A 26,589-nucleotide genomic window follows, 5' to 3' on the forward strand; every position below is an offset into this window, starting at 1 on the left:
GGAAAGGTAACAGAAGCATTAGTAAACGTTGTTATCCAAAATATTATTGTTAATTTTTTTATTACCCAATAATAACTTTACACGGATGACAGTTTTAACAGCAGCTATTTTTCAGTCATTTGTACCTGTGAAAAAAAAAAATAGATAGTTATAATACAATGGATTACATTTTATATGGAGGTACATGTTTTCTCTGAATAGAATATCGTTATATCACTTCTTATCATGAAGCATAATCATACTTGCCAAATAAGAATGAAGAAAGAAGTGCCTTCAATATTTTTCAACAGACAGTATTTTAGCTTCAGGTTTAAGGCTCATAGAAGCCCGAAAAAAACGTAGAAATATGGAAACCAATCAACAATAAATCGCCTATCGATACTGAATACGTTTTTGAATTTATATTTCGGGTTTTCCAATGTTAATCGGGAAAGGGCGCCACTGTGAGACGTGAATTCCGTCAGTTTGACAGCTTAGGTGATAAGAAATGTGCGAAATGAAGATTCAGTAGGCGCATGCGCGCTCTTTTATGGCCCGAACAGAACAAACAGTTTTCCCATTTTTCGTGCAGCGCGAGAGGCCGAATCCAACGGGCCAGCGTCAGCCAGCCAGCAGTTTCGGTTTACGGGGCACTGCCACACACAGCACAGAATAGCAGCAGCGGCAGCGCACAGGAGAGAAGAAGAAAATTTTCACACACCACACACAAAGCAAAGAAAAATGTACAAGAAAAGAAGGAAACTCTGCTCGAATCGGTGAAAATTTTCCACACAAAAAAAGAACACAGCCCCCCCGTGGCAGTGGCAAAAGTGGCAGCAACCGCAGAGCGCACAAAAAATGTAATCCAGCAAAAAAAAAAAAAGATTAACGGAAAGACGGGACAACGGGAATAACAGTAAGGTACGGAACGCCTATTGAGAAAAACGCGTGGAAAACCCGAAGTGAAAATCTTTAAAAATTATGAAAATGTGAAAAATTGTGTGTGCAAAAAAATTTTGCAGCTTCAGTGGCGACCGTTGTCTGGCCCCCGAAGTCCCGTGGAAAATATATGGTACATAAAATTCCCGACTCTCTTCTCTTTCGCTCTCGCTCACTCTCTCTCTAGGAGGGGGAGTGTGTGTTGTGTGCGTGTTTGTGTGAAAATTACGTTGTCATATGTGCAAAGTGCGGGAGCGTAGGCTGAAAAAAAATTCCAGGCAGTGGCCGCTGAGAAGGCCTAACTCTAAGATCTAGCCATAAAAGTTCTATCAAAGGCCTGCCAACGCTGCCTGCTATTCACCTGTTTTTCAAGTGTTTAGCCCTGAAAATACAAAAAACACACCAAAGACAAGGCCATCCAGAGTGTATGTGAGCGTGTGTTCGGGTGTGTGTGTGGGGCAAGGAATAAACCAGGAGCAGCAGGCCGCGCCACCAAAGAAGAAGGAAGAAAAAAATTCTCTATCTATTGCGATTTGCTCATGCGACCCGAAAAGAGCGAAGCGCGCAGCATTGCGCCAAGGAAAGAGAGAGAGAGAGAGAGAGTGGGTGGGAGAGAGGGAGTACTGTTATGAGAGACGTGTAGGGGGGCATTCGAATGGGCGCCACGGCCCGCTGTGGGTGCGAAGTACTGCCGCCTGCTTTTGTCTATAGATACACATACATCCACATCTATAACAGTACTGCGTGTTTGTATAGCCCCTCCACACGAGCACACAGTAGCAGCAGCAGCAGCAGCAAGCACCCGAAGTACCATTATCTCTTTGCATCTCTTTCTTTCGGATCTTCCCAAAAGAAAAGGCAGCATAAATATTTCCTCCTTTACATTAGCTGTTGCGCTCTCTCTCCGCGATCTGATCAGAAGATACAAGTTTGCAATAAATTTGTGATTTATCCATTGACAAAAGTGCATAGAATGTGGAAAGCCTTTGCCAAAAAGCGCTCTCACAATCAGAGCGTATTTTGTACCAGAATGAGAGAGTGGCTCAGAAAATAAGCAACTTGGGAATGTGGAATGCTCATGCTCCTCACCTTGTAGAAATACACTTTGTCCTTAAACTTGAGGACCCGCTGCTGTGCCTGTGTGGTGGATTTTGGGGTGGAGGTGAGTTCCAGTGTGCGCATGACGCGCATCTTGAGGCCCCAGCAGCAGCAGCAGCCAGGACATGGACTTGGACTTGCTTGCGACATGGATATGGGCACATTCCACGTCGTCAGATATATTGTAAGAGTATCTCCAAAGCCTGAGTGGGGCTATCCGCTAAGCTGTCGTCGGTTACTGTCATCGAGCTGAATAATTTCAAGTGCCGTTAACGTTGTGCTCGTCTATTATTAGGCACTGGATGATATAATATTTGACTGGTTTGTCCTTGGGGCAGTGCGAGTCCTTCCCCTTCAAAAGTGGGTTGTGGGTGTGTGGCGGGTGGCTGTAGGAGTGGTGCTGTTCGCAGTGAGAAAACATGTTGCATACTTGAGGGCGAAAGTCAGTGAGAAAAAATACTTTTGGTGAAAAGCAAGAAAAACGAAACGCAAAAAAACCAAAGTGCAGTGCTACTATCTTTTTCGCTCTTGAGCTCTGTTGCTTTCTCTCTCTCATTTTAGAGGGCCAGGCTGTTGATATCATATTTTTGCCACTTCTATTATTATATTGATGGTCTACTGCTTTTTTATGGTGCTTGGAATAACGGGAACTTTCGGCCGAAAAACTCACCACGCATGACGCGCGACGCACTCTCTGCGGGCTCTTATCCTCTGCCTCTCCCTCTCTTGCGCAGTGCTCTCCCACAGCAACTCAACCTTTCGCTCTCTCTCCCTTCATAGCCTCTCTTCCCCGGAAACTCCTCTCTTCCCATAGCTTTCTCTCAGCAACTCCACTTTCTCTCTCCCGCTTGTGTGGATTTTATTATCTGGAAACGGTTGTTTCTGTTAAAGGGGGGTGCGGTGCGATGGCGCCCACGTAGCAGCGCAGCGCAGCAGCAAGGCAGGCAGCAAAATGAGGAATCAGAAGAAGTAGGAGAAGCAATAGGAGAACAGGCACAAAGGAAAAGAGTCCGAAAGAAAACACAGTTTCGCTTCTGCTGCATTTAGAAGCGACAAAAAGTGAAAGAATTGTGCCTCGCGTGTGGGAAAAGTGAAATGAAAACCAACCAAAATGAAAATAAAACAAAAAACTGTGCAAACGACACAAGGAAATAATGAATTTGTGTATTTTTCTTTAGTGCAGAAATCTTTGCCAGATTGTAAATAAGTAACCAAAAAACTCCACCAAAACAGAGAGCGGAAAAACCGAATAAAACAAAACCAAATATAGAAAATGCCATAAAACCATATAAATATTATACACTCAGACTTGCTTAATGTATGTATATAGATATATAGCCTTCTAAACGCAACAAAATTAACATAAAATCAAAAATAACAACAACACAAACCAAACAAAAGAAAATCGAATTTCCGGCTAGCAAATGTCTGGATAAAGGAAACGCCACCTGGAGGACCAATGGATGAAAATGCAGCCGTCGTCGTCGTCACTTTTGTCGTCGTCGTCGTTGTCCTCCATTTGTCAGAGCTTTTGTCGTCAGCAGCAGCAGCAGCAGCAGTATCCAGAGCAGGCAGTGCAGCAGCAGCAATCCAGGAGAAGCAGCAGCAGAGGCAGGAGCAGCAGCAGCAGCAGCAGAAGAGCAGATCAGGAGGAGCAACGGGATCTGCTAGCCTACGCCTACGCGCTGATCCCAACGACAGCGCTGCCGCAGCTGGCGTTGTTTACCAGCAGCAGACGCTCAGCAGACGCTGCAGCGGCCGCCTAAGTTGCGCCGGCATCCTCTAGAGGGCTCCTGACGACACTACCGTTATACACACCGAAGAAAGAGAGGAGAAGAAGCAGCCACAGAAGAAACAAGGGAGGAAGCAGCCGCAGAAGAAACAGAAACAAAAAACAAAAAAACAGTTGGAAAGCCTCACCCAAAACGAAAGGCAAAATAGAAGAGCGGCGAGAGGCACCGAATTGAGCAGCCGCAGCGGTACTTCGACAAACAAAATGGCGGATGGTGGGCATTCATTCGTGAAGAAGACATTTCATAAGCCAACGTACTGTCATCACTGCTCGGATCTGCTCTGGGGCCTCATCCAGCAGGGCTACATATGCGAAGGTGAGTATCGCTATTAAGAACTCTGACCATTTCAGCTTAATGAGGGGAAAACTTTCTACAGAGAATTTGTCCTATATGAAAGAGTTTTCAAAATGTTCTTCTAAGAGGGATTTATAAATCAAACTGATTAAATAGATGGGATCATGGCATATGATAAGGAATTCCATTACTGATTCATAGCAATTCACAGAAAAGGCTATAGTTAGAGTAGATTCTATATACACGAATCGCTCGTCATGGGGCAGAATTCCTCGGCGGAGATCCCCATAAGAAGTTTCGGCTTACTGTTGGTTGGACCTCTTCATGTTGCAGATCTAGATTTGATCTACCCACATATGCTATGCATATGCTGGTGCATTTTGTAGAGAATTCCTTTTGCCTTCTTAGAAGTTCGATTGTGGGATCAATCTTTAATAAAATAAGGTTAAGTTGCATCCATCATGGAGATTCAAAGATGGAGTATTTTTATGAAATCTATCATATGGTTTTGAACAATTCCGCTGAAATATAATCTAATAGTTCCGAAAAGTGTAGTGGGAATCCAAAGATATACTTGACGATGCCTTGGCAAATCGAAAGATAAGCTGGAACGGGCCGGGAACAATGATCTAGGATTTTGGATAAAATTATATGTTTGAAGTTACCTTCTCTCCATGCGTTTTCCCCCTCACAATTTATTCTTTCAACTCTTAAAACAAAGTTTTCTTTGGTAAAACTCTCAGAACTTTTTGGGTATCTCTGCAAAGTAGACCCCTCCTCTCTGATGCGCCCCTGTATAGTACGAGCAATAGACATAAGTTGTAATTAACGAGCACTAAACACAACCGAAAAGCGGGAAAACGGCAGCACGCAAATCATCATCATCGGAGGAGCATCTTCGGTGGCAAACGGCAGATGTAAAAATACATTTCGTCTAGTTTTCAAAATACTTTTTAAATTGCCATAAACTTGGAAATGGAAACGCGGATGGGAAGATGGATGGGGACGAGAGGGGCGGGTGTTGTAAAAACAAAGACTATTGGTCTGTGCAGCCATCAACGTCATCGGGCCCAGGCGGTTGGTCATCTTTCGAGAGCGGGAAGTCCGACAGAACTTCAGGAGAGCATCCAACATCCAGCATCAGAATCGGAATCAGCAGTGGCATCTACGTAAGATATATCTACAATAAGAGGCTGGCAGGCAGGCAGGCAGGCAGCATCATCGGTCTATTTGTGGCCGAGAAGTGTGCGCGTTTGAACGTTTCCAAATTGTGCGGCTGTTGGCCGTGTCGTGCCATGACGTGAGCACAGAGCCCCAAACGACGTCATAGACAGCTCCGATTCTCCGTATACAAGATACATATATATATATATATGAAAATACTCGGTATATATTGATGAGCCATTGCCATGGAAATCGCTATAAAACCGAACAGAGAACAGAGTATCGAACGAACTGGACGTGGAGGCCAGTCATGGAATCATTTGACTCTCCCAATTGGAAGCGTGTTGGGCGCCTCGCCTCAAACTGAACCTCTTGCCGCCTCTTTCTATTTTCATTTCGTTTATTTTTGCAGGCGATTTGTGTTGCTGCTATTATTATAATTATCGCGATTTGCGAATCGCGCTTCCCATTTTATGTGGCAGCGCGATAATGTTTATAGTTTCAGCGAGCGCGCGCCCCATCTCCATCTCCATGCTCTTGCCCCCTAACCATATATATCTCACACAATTAGCTGCCATTTGCCACAAGAAAGACACGACCCGACCCGGTTTAGCTATTAACAACTTACTAAACAGATCTCCAAAGTTGTTAATGGATTCTTCAAGACTTCAAGCTTTGAAATTTGGAAAATAGCACATAGTTTCTAGAACGACTATGGAATTAAGTCATGCACGAATCTACCATCTGCTGACGGGGTTAAGAAAACCAATTTTTCATACCAGAAGGACTGAAATAGGGAGCCCTTCTATTTTTCTAATAAATCAAGATGATGGTCCTTAAAGGCCTATGATCTAACGGTTGGTTTCTAACGACATATACATATGTACCTGTAGTACGTTATCATTTTCACGAAGGAACCCTAGAAGATCGCAGTCTACTGTCCTATTGAACACAATTCCTGTGAATGTTCGAGAAGTTCGAGAATTTGCAAGAGATACAATCGGTATGACTATTTAAATAGGTAGATAATGCTTCGTTTTATGATTGTGCAACAGGAGTCCCATACTTCAATAATCCAACGTGCGAAGAGGAGCACTTGTTAGAGCCCATAGTCTGTTGAAGCTCATCGTAACCGAAAGACCCTTTCTTTTGAACATAAATAATGCTACAGTTATATCTTAGTATAGTAGGATAATCCCCACAGAAATGATGGATATTTGCGAGCTAAATTCGTGTTGCATACCCTCGGGGGCGTCTCTGGTTCTCGGGAAATCATCATCACGCATACGCAGCGTTGTTGTCCAAATGTAAATTGGAAATTGGAAATGGAGCGGAGGAGGAGGCGCTGATGTGGAGGATAATTGAGTTGCACATTTAATTGGACAAAACGAAACGCGAAGAACCCTCCTGGCAGTGTGAGCCCGAATCCAAAGCTGTATCTCTCTGTACGCCAGGACCGGGACGACAAGGCTCTGTGCCCGGATCCGGGCTCGAAACCAAGCACAGGCACAGGCACAGGCTCTCGCGAAAGTAGGTCAAATGCAAAGTGCACAGATACAGATGCGCACACACAGATGCAGCTGCATGCCGCAGGCAACATTTCAATTGGTTTTCCAGGAGGAGCGAAGCGGAAGGGGGGTCTCTCAGTGAAGCAGCAGCAGGTGCGCACCGAAATCCAATTGTGGATGCATGTGGGCTGTGGACTGGTTGCAAGCCGGCTATGCACCCCCTACCCCAAGCCGCTGCGAGTGCCCCTGAACCAACACACCACCCCCTACCCACCACCCACCACCCAACCTCCCCACCTCCCACAGCGAGAAAGTGCTGCCACCGATAGCAGCGAAGGGCTAAAAGTGCGTCATCAATGGCCGCCATGGCAAATGACGGCGACAGCGGAACCAAAAACCAAACGGGCGGTCGTGCCTGAGGTTGAGGTTGAACGGGGCAGTGGAGATGGGGGTCGTGTGGGGCTGGGGTTGGATGGGGGTTTTGCCTTGTTAATTGCCTCGTTCTCGACGCTGTTCATTCATAACCCAACTGAATGGAAAAACGAGAGCATGAAAAGTGAGGGAAACTCATGAAATCGAAGCAAATATACACTTCCGATGGGGTGTTATAGAGATACATATGATACGGATATTCTCAAGACAGGAATAACTGGTAGGGAGGTAGTAAGTAGAATAGTGTGCGGGGATCTAAAAAAATCCTTCTAATATATCCCTTAGAATAATCACAAATGTCCCAACCAACCAAATGACATCTAGTCTACTTCCCCGTTGAAAGGGCATATCTATAAGAACCGATTTTTTGGGGTCGGGGCGGTCGTCAGTTTGGCTGGCACTTCGACAGCCAACAACAGAAGATGGACGGAAGGGAGAGGGTGAGAGGCATAAGATGGCGGTATTGAAAAGGTGGAGGGGTAGAACATGGAGGAATGGAAGAGGGTGAAAGGCAACAGATGGAGGAGGAATGGAACAACTCAGAAGGGAGGGCACTGCTGACGTTGCACTCCAGAGTCTGAAGAGTTTAACAGGCAGCGTACTCGTATGTAGGTGCGCCTGGCCTGCCTCCGAACAAAAGCAAAAACAAACCAAAATCCGATTGTATGTCAGTCAAGCAGTGTCAAGCATTGAAAGTGGAAAGCAGTGCACAGCTTGGGGGGAGAGGGGAGAGCGGAGGATGCTAACGGCATCAACGTCACGTCACGCTGCATCCTTTTCCCATAGGGACGGACCGTTCAGTGCATGTGCGTGGGTTGTGTGGGTTGAAGTGCGGTAAAGCACTGCCTCATTTATAATTAGACCTATAATTTGCATGTACCTTATGTAAATATGATTGTACATATGCATGCATGAATGTATGGTTTTTTATACACATCTCTGCAGTATTTTTGTGCTGCTATTTCGAGGGGGGTCTATAAATAAACCGCAGTTTGCATGCAGAAGCAGCATCATCAGCAGCAGCAGCACAAATTGCATTACGATTTTCTCATTGGATGTACCATTTGTTCTGCAATCTGTGGGATGATGAATGCTTCAATCAAAAGGGGCAATCAGATTGAAATGAAATTGATATTGAATTTGGTTGCCATCGAAGTTGCAGCAGCACCACTAAGTGCGGGAGTGGGAGTGGGACAAATAGAACATGTATGCTCTCCGTCATGCGTCACTTCATCTGCGTATATTTACATTCATATGTATGTACATATGTGCGTTCATGTCTTTGCATGTACATATGTATGCTTATGCTTATGAACAGCTATTTTTAAGCCAGAAGGAGAGTTCTTTCTCCTCTGTTTCTTCTTCTTCCACAATTGAATTGTATAACTCTCCCTCCCGTTGGCGAAAATACTCGTACATACACATGTATATCCATTTTAATTGTTCTTCTTCTTCACGGACTACGCATGTCAACTTGTGCGTATATTCAATTGTCCCTAACCTCCAAAAACTCCCGCTCCTTCTCTCTTCCGCCACTCACCCCATCTTCTAGCAAGTAGTACGGCATGTGTGTGTGTGTGTGTGTGCTTTAAATTTGGCTTTGTGCTGCCTCTACTTCTTCTTGTTGTTCTGCTTTCCCTTTTGTTATTCTTGGTTTTATTGCCCCAAAAGAAACGAAACGAAACGAAACGAGACGCAAGAAAGGAAACTGTAAAAGTAAAAGTGTGTTGAGTTTCCACAGACACAATTTTCCCCACAGCAGCACGCACGAAAAAACGGGAATACAAAAACCAAAGAAAACCATTTCGAAAATTTCCCCATGCGTTGGCGTCGCAGCTTCTCAGACTCTCTTCCTCTCTGCCTAATTGTCTGCTTATTCTTATCTAAAAGAGAGTAACAGAGAAAGAGCGACAGCGTGTGAGCGCCAGAGAGGGAGAGAGAGAGTGGGAGAAGTACACAGATATTTTTTGGTATACATAATGCAAGTGTATGCAACAAAGAGAATCAAGGGAACGGGCAAAAGCGTAGAAGATGTACCGTTATGCTATGACCCCCCACAGGGGCGTGTATACGCGGCGGCAGAGTTGACTCAGCTGTTGCTTTTGCAGGGTAGTCCGCCAGTCCCCAAGCCACTTCGTAGCTGGCACCCAACACACCCTTTCTTCCATTCTGCCATCATTTATGCACATGCAATGCAAAAACACGAAAATTAAGGCTAGCTTCAGGGGCGGAAGATTGTTATACTCTTATAGTTCTATGATCGCCTAAAGGTAGGGAACAGCTGATTAAATTTAGTTGGAATATCTTAAAAAAACAAGCGTTTTCTCAGACAAAAAATAAATTTTCTAAAGTTTTTAGATACATACAAGTTTTTCTAACAAACACACTACGTTTCAGCTAAATTTTATAATAAATTTAGGTTTTAGTAATCTTTTTTGAGTGTAGTGATAATGTTATGGGAAAAGTTTCCACTGAATATCTTTAAAACTGAAGGACCTGGAGGGGATATTACTCTCTGCAGCAAATATCTATTTAAAATAACAATATCCTTTCTGCAAGGGTATACCAATATTCGCCATAAACTCAAGCAAACACGAGAAACCCCAGGCGAGAGCGAGAGGACACGCTATCAACTTACAGTTATATTTTCGTGTTTCTTTTTGCGTGCAACTGCATTGAGTCCATGACGCGCGTCACGTTTGTCCTCCGTCGTGCACTGCTTGCTTTATTGTACGTACGTTTGTATGTATGTATATGCACTTGTGTACAAAAACTAAAAGTTGGCTGGCAGCGGCGGCATTCACGAGTTCAGTCGTGACGTCAGAGATGCGCCTCAGGTCAGCGGCCTAGTTTTCTGCTTCTTTTTCGTCGCCCCTCCCCCCAGCGGCTTCTGCTGCTGTTGCTGCACACAAAGATAATTATGCAGTTACATATACACACACGCTAGCATATGTACATATGTATGTCTATTCTCCGCACAACTTTTACGCAATGCTAAAAATAGAACTATGATATCTATGTTAAGCTAGCACAAAAACGAACACTCACACCAATAGTACATACATATGTATGTACAAAGTTTTATATACCACACTTTTTCATAGATTTGGTTTCCTTTTTTTTTGTTTTTGATCCTTTGTGATTCGCTTGGCATTCAAAGAGCATGGTGTGCAGAGGGAGAGGGAAAGGAAGAGGGCAACTCATCGTTCAAATACCATATTTTAAGCCCTGTATAAACTAGACGGTACTTGGCATTTGGTTTTCTGTAGATTCAGTAGATGAGCAAGATTGAGTAATCACGTCAATCCCATGTTGTACTTGTGGATTAAAAGAGGGCTTTCAGGTATAACCTATGTGCAAATTAGCCGCTACCTCGTTTCGCCAGTACTCAAATGAGAGCAAGTGAAGGAACCGAAGCGAGAGGAGAACTTTGCAGTGCCTGCAGTTCTCTCACTCTTGCCTTACTTTCGCTTTTGCTTCGGGGTCTGCTAGTGCAGTGATCTCCCTCTATTCCTTTGTGGGCCCATAGGCTCATGGCCAAAGGTGTGGTGTGTTGTGGTGTGGGTGCACGGGAAACTTCAATGAATGTGTCTTCGTCCATGAACTCGGGGCAACTGCTAGCATGAATGGGGCACACAGTGCAGGCTGCTGGCAATGACGCGGTGACTGTGTGGTTTCGGCTGCGGTTGCGGGGCTAAGGGACTTGGAATTTTAAATACCAATTTGTTCGGGGGCACAATGGGAAGATGAGATAGGTCTGCTTTTTTAGATAAACGTGAACCATTGTGATTGCCGTGAAAAGAAAGAACTTCCACTGACATGCCTTCTCTCTATCTCTCTCCTGCTTGCAGTTTGCAACTTTATCATACACGAACGATGTGTCACGAATGTGGTAACACCCTGTTCCGGCATCGCTCCATGCATTATAAAGGTACGTACATATATCCAACACACATTGCCTGCTATTCAGATGATTATAACTGTGTCGACTGTCATCGTGTCATTGCGTACAGAATCCCGTTGCCCATTGTTGGTCCGAGCCAACCCATCACAAGAGGAAATTCTGCACAGTTTGCCGTAAGCGATTGGATGAAACGCCAGCGGTGCATTGTCTAGGTAAGTGACAGTCCTGTCCTCCATCTCCATGTGCCACATCGGACTTGACACGTACTCCGCTGGTTGTGTTGTCAGGTTGTCAGCCATCATGTCAGTTGCTATATTGAACGATGATCCATTGTTAGAAAACGATCGATACGCGTATGTTTGTGAACCAACAAATGTTACAGTTTCCTTAGTAATTTCTCGAATGATATTGGTTCCACTAGGATGTTGCCTCCCACGCTCACACGTGACTGGCAATTGATTGGTGAATGCATCCGTTCGTTTATAGGGAATGGGTCCCAGTGGAATCCGTATATCGCAGAGTCTTATTTATGAATCTAATGCATTTTTTATTCACAGTTTGCGAATATTTCGCGCATATTGAGTGCCAAGATTTTGCCGTGCCCGATTGCACAGAGAATGCCACCTATGTGCCCGGCAAGGAGCTGCTTAATGTGAAGCATCAAGTGAGTATAAATCCAGTAGATCTCGCACACCGATCGAGCAATGTTATCCCTTACAACAGCACCACTGGCGAGAGGGCAATCTTCCATCAACGTCCAAATGCGCATACTGCAAGAAGACCTGTTGGTCATCGGAATGTCTCACTGGTGAGTGGGACCACTACAATAAAACGATTATTTATTGATAAATAATGTTATTTCAATGTGGTTTTCGCTCAGGCTATCGCTGCGAGTGGTGTGGCATGACCACCCATGCCGGATGTCGCATGTACCTGCCAACCGAATGTAATTTTGGTATTCTACAACCTATCTACTTACCTCCGCATTCAGTCTCGATACCACGCACCGAGGTGCCCATCGAGGCGATCATCGGCGTCCAGGTCAAGTCGAAAACGACGCTCGTGCGTGACTATTCGTGTCGTAAGTATCAACCAAAATAGGGGTATACGATGTACCCCAGGGTTTCACGAATATTTCCTCAATTTCTGAATGTGTTTTTTCGAATTGGTGATCAGAAAAAGGCTTCCACATTTCAGGCATTTTCTTCACCTGTTAATATCAAAATTATCCTGAAAATGCGTCCATTTTCGGATTACTTTACCATCGAGATTTCTGAAATTCAGGAAATATTTTTGTTAAGATGCAATATCTTCCACTTACCCACTACTCACCCGACAACAAAAACATATAAAGAAAAGGAAAGAAACCCTCAAGCAGCAGCTCTCGATGTTGTGTTCACACTCAGAACTCAGAATTTCACATCGCCTCCAGCTCATCCACGCCCTCATCTCTCAGATCATCTGCAGAACCCACTCTCTTAAAAAAAACTCCACCAAAAGATTCTCTTACGTTTTTGTTCCTTTGATTTTTTACGTTTTTGATTTTTGATTTATTTGTTTGTTCTTTTTTTCTCTCTCTCCTCTCTCTTGCGTTAATGTCTCTCTTTTCGGTTGAATAATGTGAATATGTGTATGTGGGTGCGTCCGGCAGCCAGTCCGGATCTCAGTGCTGGTTCGGGACCAGGTTCTGGAACGGGGTCTGGAACGGTGCCAGGTGTGGTTTGCCTCAGGGAGCTGCTCGAGCTTCATCGGCAGCGTCTTGAGCAATCGAAACAACATTTTCTCCTTTCATCACCGCCCACGCCCACATCCTGCGGCTCCATCTCGCTCTGCCACTCGCCCACACCCTCGCTGACAGTGGGAGAGACGAGCACCGAGCTGGAACCGGACCAGGACCGCCCCGACGACGATCAGGAGGAGGATGAGGACGAAGACTACGTTGCAACGGAGGCGGACAGCGCCCTGCAGCTGACGACATCCACCTCGAACGTCCTGGGCCCGCTGCAAAAGTCGCCGTCGACCAACTCCTCGCTGCATCTGCTCTACACGAGCATCTTCCGGAAGCTGGGACCCGGCAGGAGGCGACGGAAGCGCGGCGGTGGTATTTCTCAAAGCGAGGAGGACGATGAGGAGGATGAAGACGAGGTGGATGGCGGTGTCTGTGATATAAGCGGTGGCGACATCAGCGACGACTACGATCACTGCGACGTGTCCCTGCGCCGGCGGGAAAGAGCCGCCCGCCGGCAGCCACGGGAAGTCAGCGAGACGGACTACCACGGCGATGTGGAGATGGAGACGGCGCCGCGGGAAAGCTGCTACGAGACCTCGGACACAGGGGGCGAGCTGACGAACACGGATGAGCTCGACTCCAGCATGAATCTGATCAGCAACCTTAGCTATAATAGTAGTAATAGTAACACCTCCCATGCCTCCAGAACTGCCCACCCACCCACAGTAGCTGTCACAGGCACCGCAGCTGCACCTGCCAATGCCACTGCCACTGCCGCTGCTAATAGCCCAAATCCTAAGACTGGGGCCGCTCTGGCGGCCAAGCCCAAGCCCAAGACCATACTCAGTGTCTCGAAGCACAAACACAAGGTGGGCGGAAAGGGCGGATCCCTGAGTTCGCCCAACTCCAGCGACTGCTCCTCGGCCTCGCCCTCAGCCCCGGCCAGCGGCTCCCTCACGCACACACTGCTCCAGCTCTCACCCGTGGGACGGAGCAAGTCCTTCCAGGAGCCAGGCGTCAGTGTGTCCCGCTACAAGAAGTACGGACGCGGTCTGTTCCGGCGGCGATCCAAGAGATCGCCCAAGAACACGGCAGGCGGTGGCGTGGCGGGCGGTGGCGGCGGTGTGAAGAGCAACTACAGCCTGGACAGGCTGTCGCAGAACATAGAGATCACCATCCAGGACGAGGATGGGAACTACAGGCCGTATGACGACAACTACCACATGCTGGCGCGCCGCAGTGGTGGCCACGATGCCACTGATGTGGATGATGATGTGTGCTTCGATGATCTCTACCTGGACGATCGGCCCGGCGGCCAGAGCGACGATCTGGCGGCCTTTGCCGGCGACATCAGCGATGGCGGTGCCAGCAGTCGATCGCGGGCCAGCGACGCCAGCGATGGCCATGTCCTGGGGCGACTCCTGCGGCACGTGCGTGGCCTCTCCGTCGGCTGGCGCAAGCCGCGCTACCAGAAGCGCAGAGGTGAACCGCTCTCTCTCTCTCTCTCCCTGTTACTCTTTTGCCTCTCTTTCTGTCTGTCTCTGTTTGTGTCTGTCCCTGGTGCCAGGTGCCGGAGATCCGCTCGAGTTTCGTTGCAGTCTTGGTTCCTGTTTTCCGTTCCGTTCTCTAGTTTTGCGCTAACAAAAAAACCTCTGTTTTGGTTTTGGTTTCGTTATTCGTTATTCGTTTCATTTTGAGCCAAGCCAATCACTAACCCACTCGAGCCATTCAAATCACTAACCATCTAACCATTCGAACCATTCGAATCACTCGAATCACTAACCATCTAACCATCGTTTGCACCATCCGCATCCGCATCCGCATCAACCACTAACCCATAACCTCTAACACTCGCATGCTCAAATGTCGCTAACACGAGGATCATTCAAGCGGATTGATTCGCTTTTGTTGCTACTAAAATCAATGCCATCCTCCACTCGGGATGCTCCTCTCCAGCGACTAAAGCCCTCTCTCTCTATCTCTCCTCCCGTTGACCGAACAGCACGCAGTATATCCGAGGAGTTCAGCAGTGGCGATACGCCTCGCTTCAAGGATGAGGAGTCCGCCAGCAAGACCGAATCGGGGCATGGACCCAGCAGTGGAGGTGGAGGCGAAAGAGGAGGTGCCAGTGGCAGTGGAGGCGGCGGAGGAGGCTCCAGCACTGCTGGTGGATCTGCGGCACCATCGGGCGGTGGTGGTGGTGGCGGAGGATCTTCCGGCCACTATAGTAGGCCCGATTCCGCCGGCCACAAGTCGGATGCCAAGTCAGAAGCCAAAATGGAAAGGGACCGCGAGAAGAAGGAAAAGGAGCGCGAGGAGAAGGATATAGGTAAGATCTAATCCCCAGAGAAGCCCAAGGAACGCAATTCAACTCTTTCCCTTACAGAGATGATCAAGGTTTTCGATGGCAACAACTCATTCCGACGCCAACAGTACCGCGTGATCATCGTGCAGCGGACGTATACGCTGGAGCAGCTACTGACCACCGCGCTGCGGGCCTTCCACATCACTCGCGATCCGCAGGCCTTCTATCTGACCGATATGTATGCCCCCGCTGGCATGGAGGATACCCCGATGCTGGACCCAACACCAGTGCTGAGTCTTGTGCACTTGGAGGGCAAGCGACCGGCAATATACGTTCGGTTTCACGACAAGGAAAAGGGCCATGTGCGTGTGTATCCTGGGAAGCTGCAGTGTGCACTGGAGGATCCCTATGTCAGTGTTCCTGTAGATAATAACACAGTCATTAAGGATTTGATACGTGATGCGCTGGACAAGTTCGGGCTGCAGGATAACCAGATACAAGATTACAGGTCTTTACAGCATGTCTTTAAGCATATAAACCTATTCCATCTTTTAAATTCATCTTTCTTTGTATCTGTTAGATGCTCGGAGGTGCTGCTCGATCGTGGCGTTACCGAACGCATCCTCTCGTGGAATGAGAGACCCTGGGATATTATGAAACAGCTGGGCAAGGACTCAATACGCCAAATGGAGCTGATGCGATTCTACATGCAGCACAAGCAGGATCCCCATGGACCCAACATTGCCCTCTTCGTGGGCAATCTGCCCACAGGGCTCTCGCAGCGAAACTACGAGCAAATCCTCAACAAGTACGTCACTGATGAGAACAAGTTCATCAGCATTGGACCCATCTACTACGAGTATGGGTCTGTGGTCCTGACCTTTGAGGATGCCCAGAAGGCGGTAGGTCTTGAAAAGCTCATGGATTCTTGACAGATGTCCCTCTAAATTATTACATTTCTGTTCCATGTAGGTTCGTGCCTTCTATAATCTCCGCGAGACGATCATCGAGGACAAGAAGCTGCTGGTGCTGCTCTTGCCGAACATTGAGCCCAGCATGGTCCCCTCCGATGTGCGACCGCTGCTGGTTTTTGTCAATGTCAAGTCTGGCGGCTGCCAGGGCCTGGAGCTGATCTCGAGCTTCAGGAAGCTGCTGAATCCCTATCAGGTTTTCGATCTGGACAATGGAGGTCCTCTGCCAGGGTAAATCCAAGCCAGCAGCTCCAGCCATTCGCCACAGATTGTAACCTATGTGTCTCCGTCTTTCAGTTTGTATGTTTTCCGCCAAATAACCAACTACAAGATCCTGGTTTGTGGCGGTGACGGCACCATTGGATGGGTGCTGCAGTGTCTGGACAATGTTGGCCAGGACTCGGAATGCTCTAGCCCACCGTGCGCCATTGTTCCACTCGGAACGGGTAAGCACAAAAGATTCTGTCATCTTGTAAAAACATTTACTTAGCCTTGTCGTTTAGGTAATGATTTGGCTCGGGTCCTGTGCTGGGGCTCTGGCTATACCGGCGGCGAAGATCCGCTGAATTTGCTGCGGGATGTGATCGAGGCCGAGGAGATACGGCTGGATCGCTGGACCGTTGTCTTCCATCCGGAGGATAAGCCCGAAGAGCCGGCCATGAAGGCGCCGTCCCAAACAACCGGTAAGAAGAAGAAGGCACACCAAGCACATCTATCGCAATCGCAATCGCAACAAACCAATCAGCATCATCAATTACCGGCTCTGACATCGAGTGATATATCAGGTCATTTGGTGCTTACAAAACAATCCGTTCGTTCGTTCGTTGTTTAATCTACAGACTAAAATCTATACCCCCGAAAACCCATCCAACAAAACCACCAACCCAACCACATTGATGTCTATAGTGTCTTAACCCAAACTACTGATCGAACTCATCCGACCCAAAAACCACTCTCCAAGCAAGCCCCAAGCCCAAACACCCCAGATCACGAATCCATATAAAACCCATCCAATTCCTTCCCTGCGTTCGTTGTAATTACATCTGTGCTTCATCATAAGATATTCCGGCTGTAACATATGTACATATGTTTTAGCCTGCAAAACCCGCATCACCAAAAACCACCAAGCCCACCTTTCAGATACACCAAGTGTTTCGTAGATGTTTGGTATCTGATGATGATTAATGCTGTTTAGTTTCGATGTGTACAGCCGATCTGCATGCCCGAAACACTAGATCTCTATTCTATTTTCCCCAGAAGGTAAAGTATTTCATTGAGAAAGTACAGAATTCCCAAGAGGATCAAGGATTTGGTGGGTAATTTATTAAGTATACCCCCACAGACTTATGGATATATTCATCTCGATGTTGTGTCTATTGTATGTTCGGTGTCATGTGTCTATGTGTCTATGAGAACTCCCTTATGGCTGCCAATTAACGCATTCTTCTCCATTCCTATGTGTCCTCCCTCATGCAGGTGGCGCACAAAACGAGGACAACTCACAGATCTTTGTGATGAACAACTACTTTGGCATTGGGATCGATGCCGATCTGTGCCTGGACTTCCACAATGCTCGAGAGGAGAATCCGAATCAATTCAACTCGCGGCTCCGCAACAAGGGCTACTACGTCAAGATGGGTCTCCGAAAGATCGTCGGACGCAAAGCGGTCAAGGATCTGCACAAGGAGCTGCGCCTGGAGGTCGACGGCAAGGTTGTGGAACTGCCGCCAGTTGATGGCATCATCATTTTGAATATATTGAGGTATGTCGATCATTCCTTTTCGTTTCAAATGTTTCAAACCCCTTGCTAACTCTTTGACCTTTTAGCTGGGGCAGCGGCGCCAACCCCTGGGGTCCCGACAAGGATGATCAATTCTCCACCCCGAACCACTACGATGGAATGCTGGAGGTGGTCGGAGTCACTGGCGTTGTCCATTTGGGCCAGATCCAGTCGGGCATTCGCACGGCCATGCGCATAGCTCAGGTTCGTTGGGACTCTACTTACTTTTAGTGAAAACCATGTATTCTAAAGGGTATTCTATCGCCTTTAGGGTGGCCACATTAAAATACACCTGAACACGGACATGCCCGTTCAAGTTGATGGCGAGCCCTGGATCCAGAGTCCCGGCGATGTTGTGGTCCTCAAGTCGGCTCTCAAGGTATGTTTTCTCCATGTTCTCGTTGCCTTGCATGTCCTCCAGCCTTTGTTCCTTTGTTCCAATTCTATGGCATGCCTGCTTCTTAAGATTTACCACATTTTCTGTTGTGTACATATACTCGTACATATATATTATTTGATTCATACATACTATACTCAGATCAGAGCCAGATCGTTATTGGTATTACTCATACATTTCCACTGCCACATTTTTGTGTTCCCCCTCCACACACAATTTATCTGCATTTGAGTGTTACACCGTATAGAAAAGAAAAGTATGAGCATACGTGACAGTTCAAATTAGAGACTATCTATATAGGTACAGCTTATGAAAATAAAGCCCCGCTTAAAGCAATTCAAAGTTAAGAAATCGAATAAAAATTATAGACAAGAAGACAATCAGACCCAGGCAGAATCAGGGTATGTCCCTCTAAAAATTATGGCATATCGCAATTTATCCAAATTTCAATTTAATATTAATGATTTTTGCAAGCAGACAAAATAGTTCGATAAAATAATCCATTATATAGTTATCGTAATTATCTATAGTTAAATAACAGTCTATTTTCCGTTATTCCATTAATGGTCGTTATTCATTTAAACGAATTTTGGTTTTTGCTTAATTAAAGTCCAAAATCCGCATTTGATAGTCCTGGCTGAAACGATTTCCGATTAATCGATAGCTGACAAATCTTAATTTTAAAACTCCTAAAACTGAATGATCGTTCGATTGAGCTTTGATTAAGTGAAGATATAGTGCTGAGGCGCTTTATAAATTATAAAGATGAAACCAAGCCGAATTCCATTGATTTAGAAGTACTTTATTCTGTGTGTGTGTGTGTGTGTGTGTGTTTGATATGCGTGTTCCTGTATGTTTCCACATGTATTTTGTCCCTTTGGTCCCGCCCGATCTTTGTTGTAATTAAATAGAGCACATCCATGCCACTGCCCCGCCCAACCACCCTAAACCACACCCAAAAAAAAAAAACCATGTAAAATATAGCCGCATAACCGAGCAACGTTTTTTGTGCATCTTTCATTTGTTGGATTGATTGTCGGAGATTGAAGAATAAGATGCTAAAGCTAAACTAACAAAAAATCAGAAAAAACAAAAAAAAAAACACAAAATCAATATCTTTGTAGCATTCTCTCTTTTAAATGTGTGTGTGTGTGTGTGCGTGTGCGTATGTGTATGTTGGTTTTGACCCATGTGTGTGTTTTATATGCTACATCCAGGCCACCATGCTGAAGAAAACGAAGAGTAAGCGCCGCCTCACGGAGCCGCATATCTCGCCAGCGGTCCTGAGTCTCTCTGTGGCACAGTCGCAGCAGGCGCAGGCACAACAGCATCAGCAGCAGCAGCAATTGCAGCAACAGCAGCAACAGCAACTACTACAATTGCAACAGCAACAGCAGCAGCAGCAGCAGCAGCTGCCAGAGAACGGCGATAAGGAGGCTGCGGGGGCATCATCAATGGTGCTGCCCCCTAGCTTTGGCAGCACCTAGAGCTTGCCCTCCGCCTATGCCTCGGGCCTGAGATATTGGTTTTCCTGTTTTTTCCCATAGTCACAGTAACGAAACGAGACGAAACTATAAGCGCAACAGTAAACTTAATTCACACAAAAAGCAACAGGAAAACAGAGGCGTGTCGTTCATATTCATAGCGAGCATCCTCTTGTAATCATTGTAATGTTTAGAACAAGAGCAAAACTCCAATTGCGAAAGCAAACTAAAACTTAATCTTCCATTCAAAGAGAATCAACAGAAACGTATAGCATTAACAAGAAACGAAAACAAATCACCTATGAGTAAATATACATACACCCAAAAGGTTGAATACGAGTATGCATAGCTGACAAGCGAAGGGATTGTAAATAATCAATTGGTGCCAAGATTTGAAAAACAGATAAACAGAGAGACCCTGGAGTGGCTGCCGCCGAAGCTCTATATGAGAACAATCCACCAAAACCCACAGTACACACCCACCCAACCACCCAACCACCCATCCACCACTCTGCACAAAGATGAACAGTGACCACCGCTTTTGAACTTGATTAGAAACTAAAAACACACAACACAACACCACAATACACACCACTCCACACCACAGTACACAGCACAGACCCCCCACAGCGATTAGAAATTGTCTACAATTTTGTTTCAGTTGTCCATGCTTTTAATTATTTTCTATTGTTTCTAGGAGAAAATATTAAACAAATACAGAAAGAAGTAACATTTTTATGCAAATGCCATATCATATATTCTTTCTTGGTCTTGCAAGCATTTTTTTCAATCATAATACAATCAATAATATTGAATCACATGAAAACCATTTAGTTTATTGAGTTGCATTTTGCCTGATTTCTCAACCAATTTTATTGCGATCTAGCTTTTGGAACAACTATAATTCTAGGATCGACACATGATTTCTGTTACGTTAACTCTATATATTTTCTTACTCTCTCTTTTCTCTCCAAAAATACAATACACTGTAACACACAACAACACCACCTACTTCTCTACTTACCTATATACGCTCTTCTTACTCGATCTATGCGCTCCGGTTTACACACGAAATATGTATTGTAATCCTAACTCTTAAATCAAATCAATGATAAAAACAAATCAATTTTTCTAAACGAATTGCATTCCAACATTCATGGAAATGTGATTGATGCACCACAAAAAACGATTCAAAACAAAATAAAAACTACCGTTAACGTAGGCCACGATGTTGAAAAAGAACAAGCTGAAAATGAAGCGCAGGAACACGGAACCCACCATGATCGTTGCCGGCTCGGCGACGCCCCAACTGTCGCTGGCCCTGCCGCCAAGCGTGGACGAGGTGGTCGATGGGGCCGTGGGCGATGGCGGAACGGGCAATAATACGGATTTCTGAATATGGTATAGCGAGCGTCTGATTTAACGTGCTAATTCCAGCCAGCCAACCAAAAACCAGCCGCACAAAATGCATCTTGAGCACCCCACCAACCGCCAAACAGCAGCAGAAGCAGAAGCAGGAGTACCCAGAACCCACCCAAAGAACCAGAACCACGATCAGAAAACAGCAACAGTCCATAGACGGAGTCCAAGCTCAAACAAGAATCGAATCGAATCAAATCAAATCAAAAGCTGTAATCAAAATTACTTCTTACAACACTCTTATACTCTACTACAACAAAACTCCACTCCATGTATAAAGAATCCCAAGTCATGCCAAAAGTTCAAAAGTTCAGCAGACCCGCAACCGCATTTCCTTCCGCATTTCCGCATGTGTCTGAAAGAAGTACGTTAAACTCAAACAGCTCGAAGCACACACAACTGTACCTCATAGTGCAGCGACTCTACGAAAGTTAACCTATGAAATAGATACAGTACAGTCCAGAACCAGTCAGAGTAACCAGCAACAAATCCGATATACAGATATGCAGATAGTATACAGATGTTAGGGAAGATAGAGGTTTTGTTCTAAAACTCAGCGCAATAGTCCTGAGAAGATGTATCAAATTCAAGTTCAATATTATGTTCCTTCTCGTTTTGTTCCTATGTAAGAAACAGCAGAAACAGATTAGTGATACCGTTAAACAGAGAAAACCGCAAGCCGTGAGAGGAATGATGATGGATGATAAAGGAAGAAGAGTCATGCATGCATGATCATTGAAGGATATGAAGAATATGAAGAACCAGGGAAAATGTAATGAAAAACCAAAAAGAAACAAAACAAAAAGTACAAAATTGTTGAAAATTGTTTGTTATAACTAAATGAAACTGAAAAAAAAACCAAAGCGAAAAGAAGAAAGTAAAAAGAAAAGAAAAGAAAAACCACAAAATATTGACAAGAAAAAAGAAAACCAATTAGGTAAATGAATATTGTTCCATGTGGCAAAGATCCTTCGGGATTTTGCATGGATACAAAGAAGCAAAAAATATAATCACCGGACTAGAAAAAGACACACGTTCAGCAGATGCGAGAAAATTTATACGAAACTTTTGATTTCTGTATCCGATTCGCTTTTCGAATTCGCTTACGAGAGAGGAAAAAGCTGCAAATTGCATAGTTTGTTAAACTACTAATTGGGACGCAACCATTGGAAAAATTGGATACTACGGCATAGTGCATAGCACATGTCGCGATTGGAACACAAACACAAAAAACGCATAGGTCATATATGATGTTGATGCTTAATGCAAATTCTGTCTGGATTGTGCAATTGGTATAAATTTTCTCCGGTGCTGTGCGCCAACTAAAACTAAAACAAAAACATAACACACAAAAAATTAAAGAAAACGAATGCATTTTCAAGCTTATTGAAATGGCGTCATGCCCGCGCAAAAACTGACAGGCAGAGATGGATCTTTCTGTCAGTTCAGTCTGATTTTTGTCTGTCTGTCAGTCGACTGGGCGGCGCGTTAGTATTTCACTTGCATTTGTCTCAAAAAGTAAAAAAAAAACCTTTTTGGATGTCGAAGAAAACAAAAAAGAACGAGAAGCTAGGTAGCGAAAGAAGATGGAAGGAACGATGATGATAGAACGGAATGGAAAGATGGAAATCCGAAAACTACAATTTCAACTTTAAAACGCTTATAAAGAAAACAATTTTTGAGAAATTTATATACTAATTTTTACGTTTACGTCTCGTACATGCATATGTATGTTTGTACAAGAAAACAAGAAGACCCCCATCGCGTAGGGATGGGTCGAGTGCGCGGTCTCCACCCAAGCGGGTATTCGGGCGCGCACTCGGCTCATCCCTACCACACCACACGAGTGGGGGGCCGTTGGGTGCATGAATATCCGGTTCCGTTTTGTTGAGTACCGGAAGAATAACGGCGGAGTGCACTTGGCGTCCCCCGACCAAAGGCCACAGTTACACGCAACACAACCATAAGAATACTGAGTTTTTCGAGAAGCGTCTCACCGTCACACGCACCGTTATGAAAGCACGGAAATCGCATAACAGTGGACATCAAAATTCCAATGCGGCATACCGATACCCAGACCAGGCTGCGGACTGGCCCTGGAGATTGGGATGCACACCCAAAATTCGACCTATCACCAGACACTCGTTTTGCGTTCGACAAATCACCTTTGACCGGCTGCGATTAAGGGGCTCAGTGCTTGGGGTTAATCAGAAGACACACACCGATTTCCGTACACTCTCCGAGCGGGGGCCACGCCGCGGCTTGCCCCAGCAGTGGGCCGTGCAATGGATTGACTAAAATGCGCCCTACGCCAGCGCAGTTTAATTATTATTTTGTCTTAATTTTCACATTACGAATTCGGACACTCCTCTACTATTCAGCCGATATTGCACGACCCTATGCGCCGTAGGCGCCGCGACGTGCGTCCCCGTCAATTATTCAAGGTTCGGGCTCATCTTGAATCGACTTGGATCGATTAGCCCCCGGCAATTTGAATCGCAGCCCGCAGGAGATTTGATATTTTGCCTCATTTCGCACAAGGAAACACAGCAACAAGAACACACAAACCAACACACAACTTTCATTTATGTTATGACACGAACAACACAAAATATTATGTTTTTAAATATATTTCAAATAAAAAAACAAAAAATACAGAAAAAACAAAAGTCTAGGCTAAGTTTAAGAGAAATTACTATAATATGCTATTCAAAGAAATCCAAAACTCTACAAACCACACAAAACAAAAAACAAGAAAATACCAAAAACAACAACTAAAAATACTAATTATAGTGCATACATTGATGTAGTGTTAGAATTAAGAAGAAGAAAAAACAAAAACAAAAAGATTATATTTCAAAGAGAACCCAATATTTGAAGAGAGCCGCCAAGAAAGGAAGTGAAGTAAAGAATTTGTTCATGGATGCCAGAAAACCAAAGACCTAAGCAGAGCGCCGATACATATATACATACAGATACCATATATACGAGTAACAAGAAAATACCATAAATGTACAAGTAAACTATTTTTCTCTATATCAATCTTCCACTCCACCATTTTTGCTCCACATTAAGAAACAACAAACTCGATGCAAGCAAAGATTTAAAGGAAGGGAGATGATTAGCAGGAGCGAGAGCTCCAGAAGTGCAACAGAAGAATCCTGATAAAATTGTTAATTGAATTGTAACAGACTACGCAAGCAAATACGGAATTTGAAGTAAAATGTACAATAGCGTCGCTTTAAAGTCTATAAGAAATCCAAAGAAACCCCAAAATTCCGTTTGCCATTACGACAGATTCTTTAGAGACATCAACAAACAACAAAACACAACACACACGAACGGAAAATAACTGCAAAATAAATGTAACTGAAATAACAAAATTGTATTAATTTACTCAACAATATTGTGGGATGGGAGGAAATACTGGTAAGTATTCAACGAAATTCATGTAGGTAGGTATTATTGGGTTTTAATTATTCTGGGGAAATCTAGCTTTGGTTTGATATATTATTACTCTCTTGTAAAGGTAGTTCTCCAGCTAGAATAATTTTATATACCCAATCTGTAGGCATACACCCTCCAGCATCGCTTCAAACTAGTCGAAAGTTCAGTTTTTATGTATATATGTATCTCTATGAATAGAGTATTCAAATTGCATTTTTCGAAATATATTTTTATATTATATTCCCAATTAATCACACAAAGCATCACTAAATCAATATATATGTACAGTGTTCAGTTTAATGATCGACGGAACATACACAGAATCCCCGAAAGAACACTTCACATATCTATTAATATCACTCAATTTATTTCGCTATATATGTACATATAGTCGTACATAAAAAAGTATGTAACCTCTTTGATGAATCATTCCAAGCTTCGCGGTGGAAAAGATGACTGCAACCAAAATAATTTAATTTTGCGTGATTCTCACTTGTGGAATCTCACTTGTCGTAAATATTAATCAATTTATTTGGCTATATGTATAACATGGAATATTCGATTAAATACATACATATATACAATACATATCACGTAAGTAGCTTAAATAATAGATTTCGTATCTCTAATTAGTACTGGGCACAACGCTAACTACATGCAAATCGGAGTGCCGTTGCTTGGTTTCAACCTCTATGATACGAACGAGGACTAAGTGACATACTATGATTATAACGCACATGATGAGTAATACGTAGAGAATCACAAACTGCTGGCTCGTTTCCAATGCCAACTATTTGTTGTTATCCGAATCAGAAGAGGCGTTCGAGACAATGGGAGGTGTGGATCGTCCATCGAATTGTTGCTGATTGACCAGGCGCTGTCGCTCCAGGTACATGGAAACCTTGATGTTGCGCACCTGATGGTTGTCGATGAGCTTCAGCAAGGCGATGACGCCAATGCCCACACATATGGCAAATGAGCCCCAGGCTCCAAACTACAAAAAACAAAGGGACAAAATTTATAGGGAGTTCATAAGAATAAGTATCAGCTGTCACCTGTGTTGTGCCCATTTCAATGTAGAAACCCGAAGTATTAATCTTCTCCGTGTCTCCGCGGATAATGTTTTGGCCAGCCGAGATCTCGCAGGATGGGAAGCGTTCGGTCATGCCATCGCACCAGACAATGAAGCCCAGTGTAATAAATATGGCAGATAGAATGGACATGGCCAGCATCCAAATACCCAAAACGACGTCAATGAACAGTGCAATAAACGAAGCCTCCTCCTTCATGCGTGCATATCTGATTGACAAACAATGAATCAGATTAGGGAGTTTTCCGCAGAAGTTGGAAAAGTAGTGTAGTAGGTACATACCGATATATCTGCACCACTGATATGATGAGCAGGAAGAACCCTGTAATCAGTGGGAAGTTGCAGAATCCATTTGATGCCCAATTCACATCGAACATGCCGTCCTCCTCGCGCCATTTGCCCGTCGTGAAGAGGAGACAGTGTCCACTAGGAGCGACAAAAGGAGATTGTTAATAATTTATATGGGATATACTGCGCATTTTCGTACCAGAATTGATCGAGATTTATAAACAGCGGCACCACAATGCACAGCGACAGTATGAACAAGATGACATGGCCAGCGATCTGGCTGAGCAGAAGAACATTTGCCAAGGCCATTTTGGCTTTTTAACAAAAATAATTCACCAATTACACACGAAAACTTTGTTATTGTGCCCTAGTGGTTTGGGCGGCTTACAGCACTGTTGGACAGCCGATACTATCGACCAGGCGTACCACCACTAGCCATACAGTATATAGATGTACCAGTTCATACACGAACTTTCTGGATTAGATCCCAGGGTCTTCGGTTCTGGCGAACATACATAGCTTAGAGATCGAAAATGAAATAGTCCGCAAAAACCAGCAATTCTATAAC

The 26,589-nt window shown here is 44.8% G+C and overlaps 2 protein-coding genes across 6 annotated transcripts; one reads left to right on the forward strand and one right to left on the reverse strand.

The window, feature by feature from the left end:
• Positions 1-471: 471 nt before the first annotated feature.
• On the forward strand, positions 472-24,574 carry LOC4801746 (diacylglycerol kinase theta). Of its 5 annotated transcripts, none has more exons than XM_033380165.1 (18): positions 472-900; positions 3,195-4,124; positions 11,059-11,138; positions 11,221-11,323; positions 11,669-11,775; positions 11,835-11,919; positions 11,992-12,192; positions 12,763-14,322; positions 14,843-15,169; positions 15,227-15,653; positions 15,726-16,047; positions 16,118-16,347; positions 16,414-16,562; positions 16,620-16,901; positions 17,593-17,878; positions 17,944-18,100; positions 18,168-18,275; positions 19,511-24,574. In XM_033380165.1, the coding sequence occupies exons 2-18, from the start codon at positions 4,013-4,015 to the stop codon at positions 19,778-19,780; spliced, it is 4,806 nt and encodes a 1,601-aa protein (XP_033236056.1). In that variant the 5' UTR covers positions 472-900; positions 3,195-4,012; the 3' UTR covers positions 19,781-24,574. The 5 variants fall into 5 exon arrangements, with proteins under 5 accessions (XP_033236056.1, XP_033236064.1, XP_033236062.1 ...); XM_033380173.1 differs by having other exon boundaries at positions 473-900; positions 12,970-14,322; XM_033380171.1 differs by having other exon boundaries at positions 474-900; positions 16,620-16,799.
• A 570-nt stretch (positions 24,575-25,144) lies between these two features.
• LOC4801748 (transmembrane protein 179) lies at positions 25,145-26,416 on the reverse strand. Its single transcript, XM_001358753.4, has 4 exons — positions 26,221-26,416; positions 26,016-26,159; positions 25,699-25,942; positions 25,145-25,637 (listed from the first exon to the last, which is right to left on the reverse strand). Exons 1-4 carry the CDS (start codon positions 26,328-26,330, stop codon positions 25,434-25,436), a joined length of 702 nt encoding a protein of 233 aa, XP_001358790.1. The 5' UTR covers positions 26,331-26,416; the 3' UTR covers positions 25,145-25,433.
• Between the last annotated feature and the right edge of the window lie 173 nt (positions 26,417-26,589).

The sequence above is a fragment of the Drosophila pseudoobscura genome, chromosome 2 (assembly GCF_009870125.1).
Source record: "Drosophila pseudoobscura strain MV-25-SWS-2005 chromosome 2, UCI_Dpse_MV25, whole genome shotgun sequence".
NCBI lineage: Eukaryota > Metazoa > Arthropoda > Insecta > Diptera > Drosophilidae > Drosophila > Drosophila pseudoobscura.

Coding starts and splice junctions, on each gene's coding strand:
- LOC4801746 (XM_033380165.1), top strand. CDS start 4,013: ATGGCGGATGGTGGGCATTCATTCGTGAAGAAGACATTTCATAAGCCA. Junction 11,920..11,991: donor GTCATCGGAATGTCTCACTG/GTGAGTGGGACC, acceptor GTTTTCGCTCAG/GCTATCGCTGCGAGTGGTGT. Junction 16,902..17,592: donor GACATCGAGTGATATATCAG/GTCATTTGGTGC, acceptor TCCCTCATGCAG/GTGGCGCACAAAACGAGGAC.
- LOC4801748 (XM_001358753.4), bottom strand. CDS start 26,330: ATGGCCTTGGCAAATGTTCTTCTGCTCAGCCAGATCGCTGGCCATGTC. Junction 26,160..26,220: donor ATAAATCTCGATCAATTCTG/GTACGAAAATGC, acceptor TGTCGCTCCTAG/TGGACACTGTCTCCTCTTCA. Junction 25,638..25,698: donor TTGAAATGGGCACAACACAG/GTGACAGCTGAT, acceptor TGTTTTTTGTAG/TTTGGAGCCTGGGGCTCATT.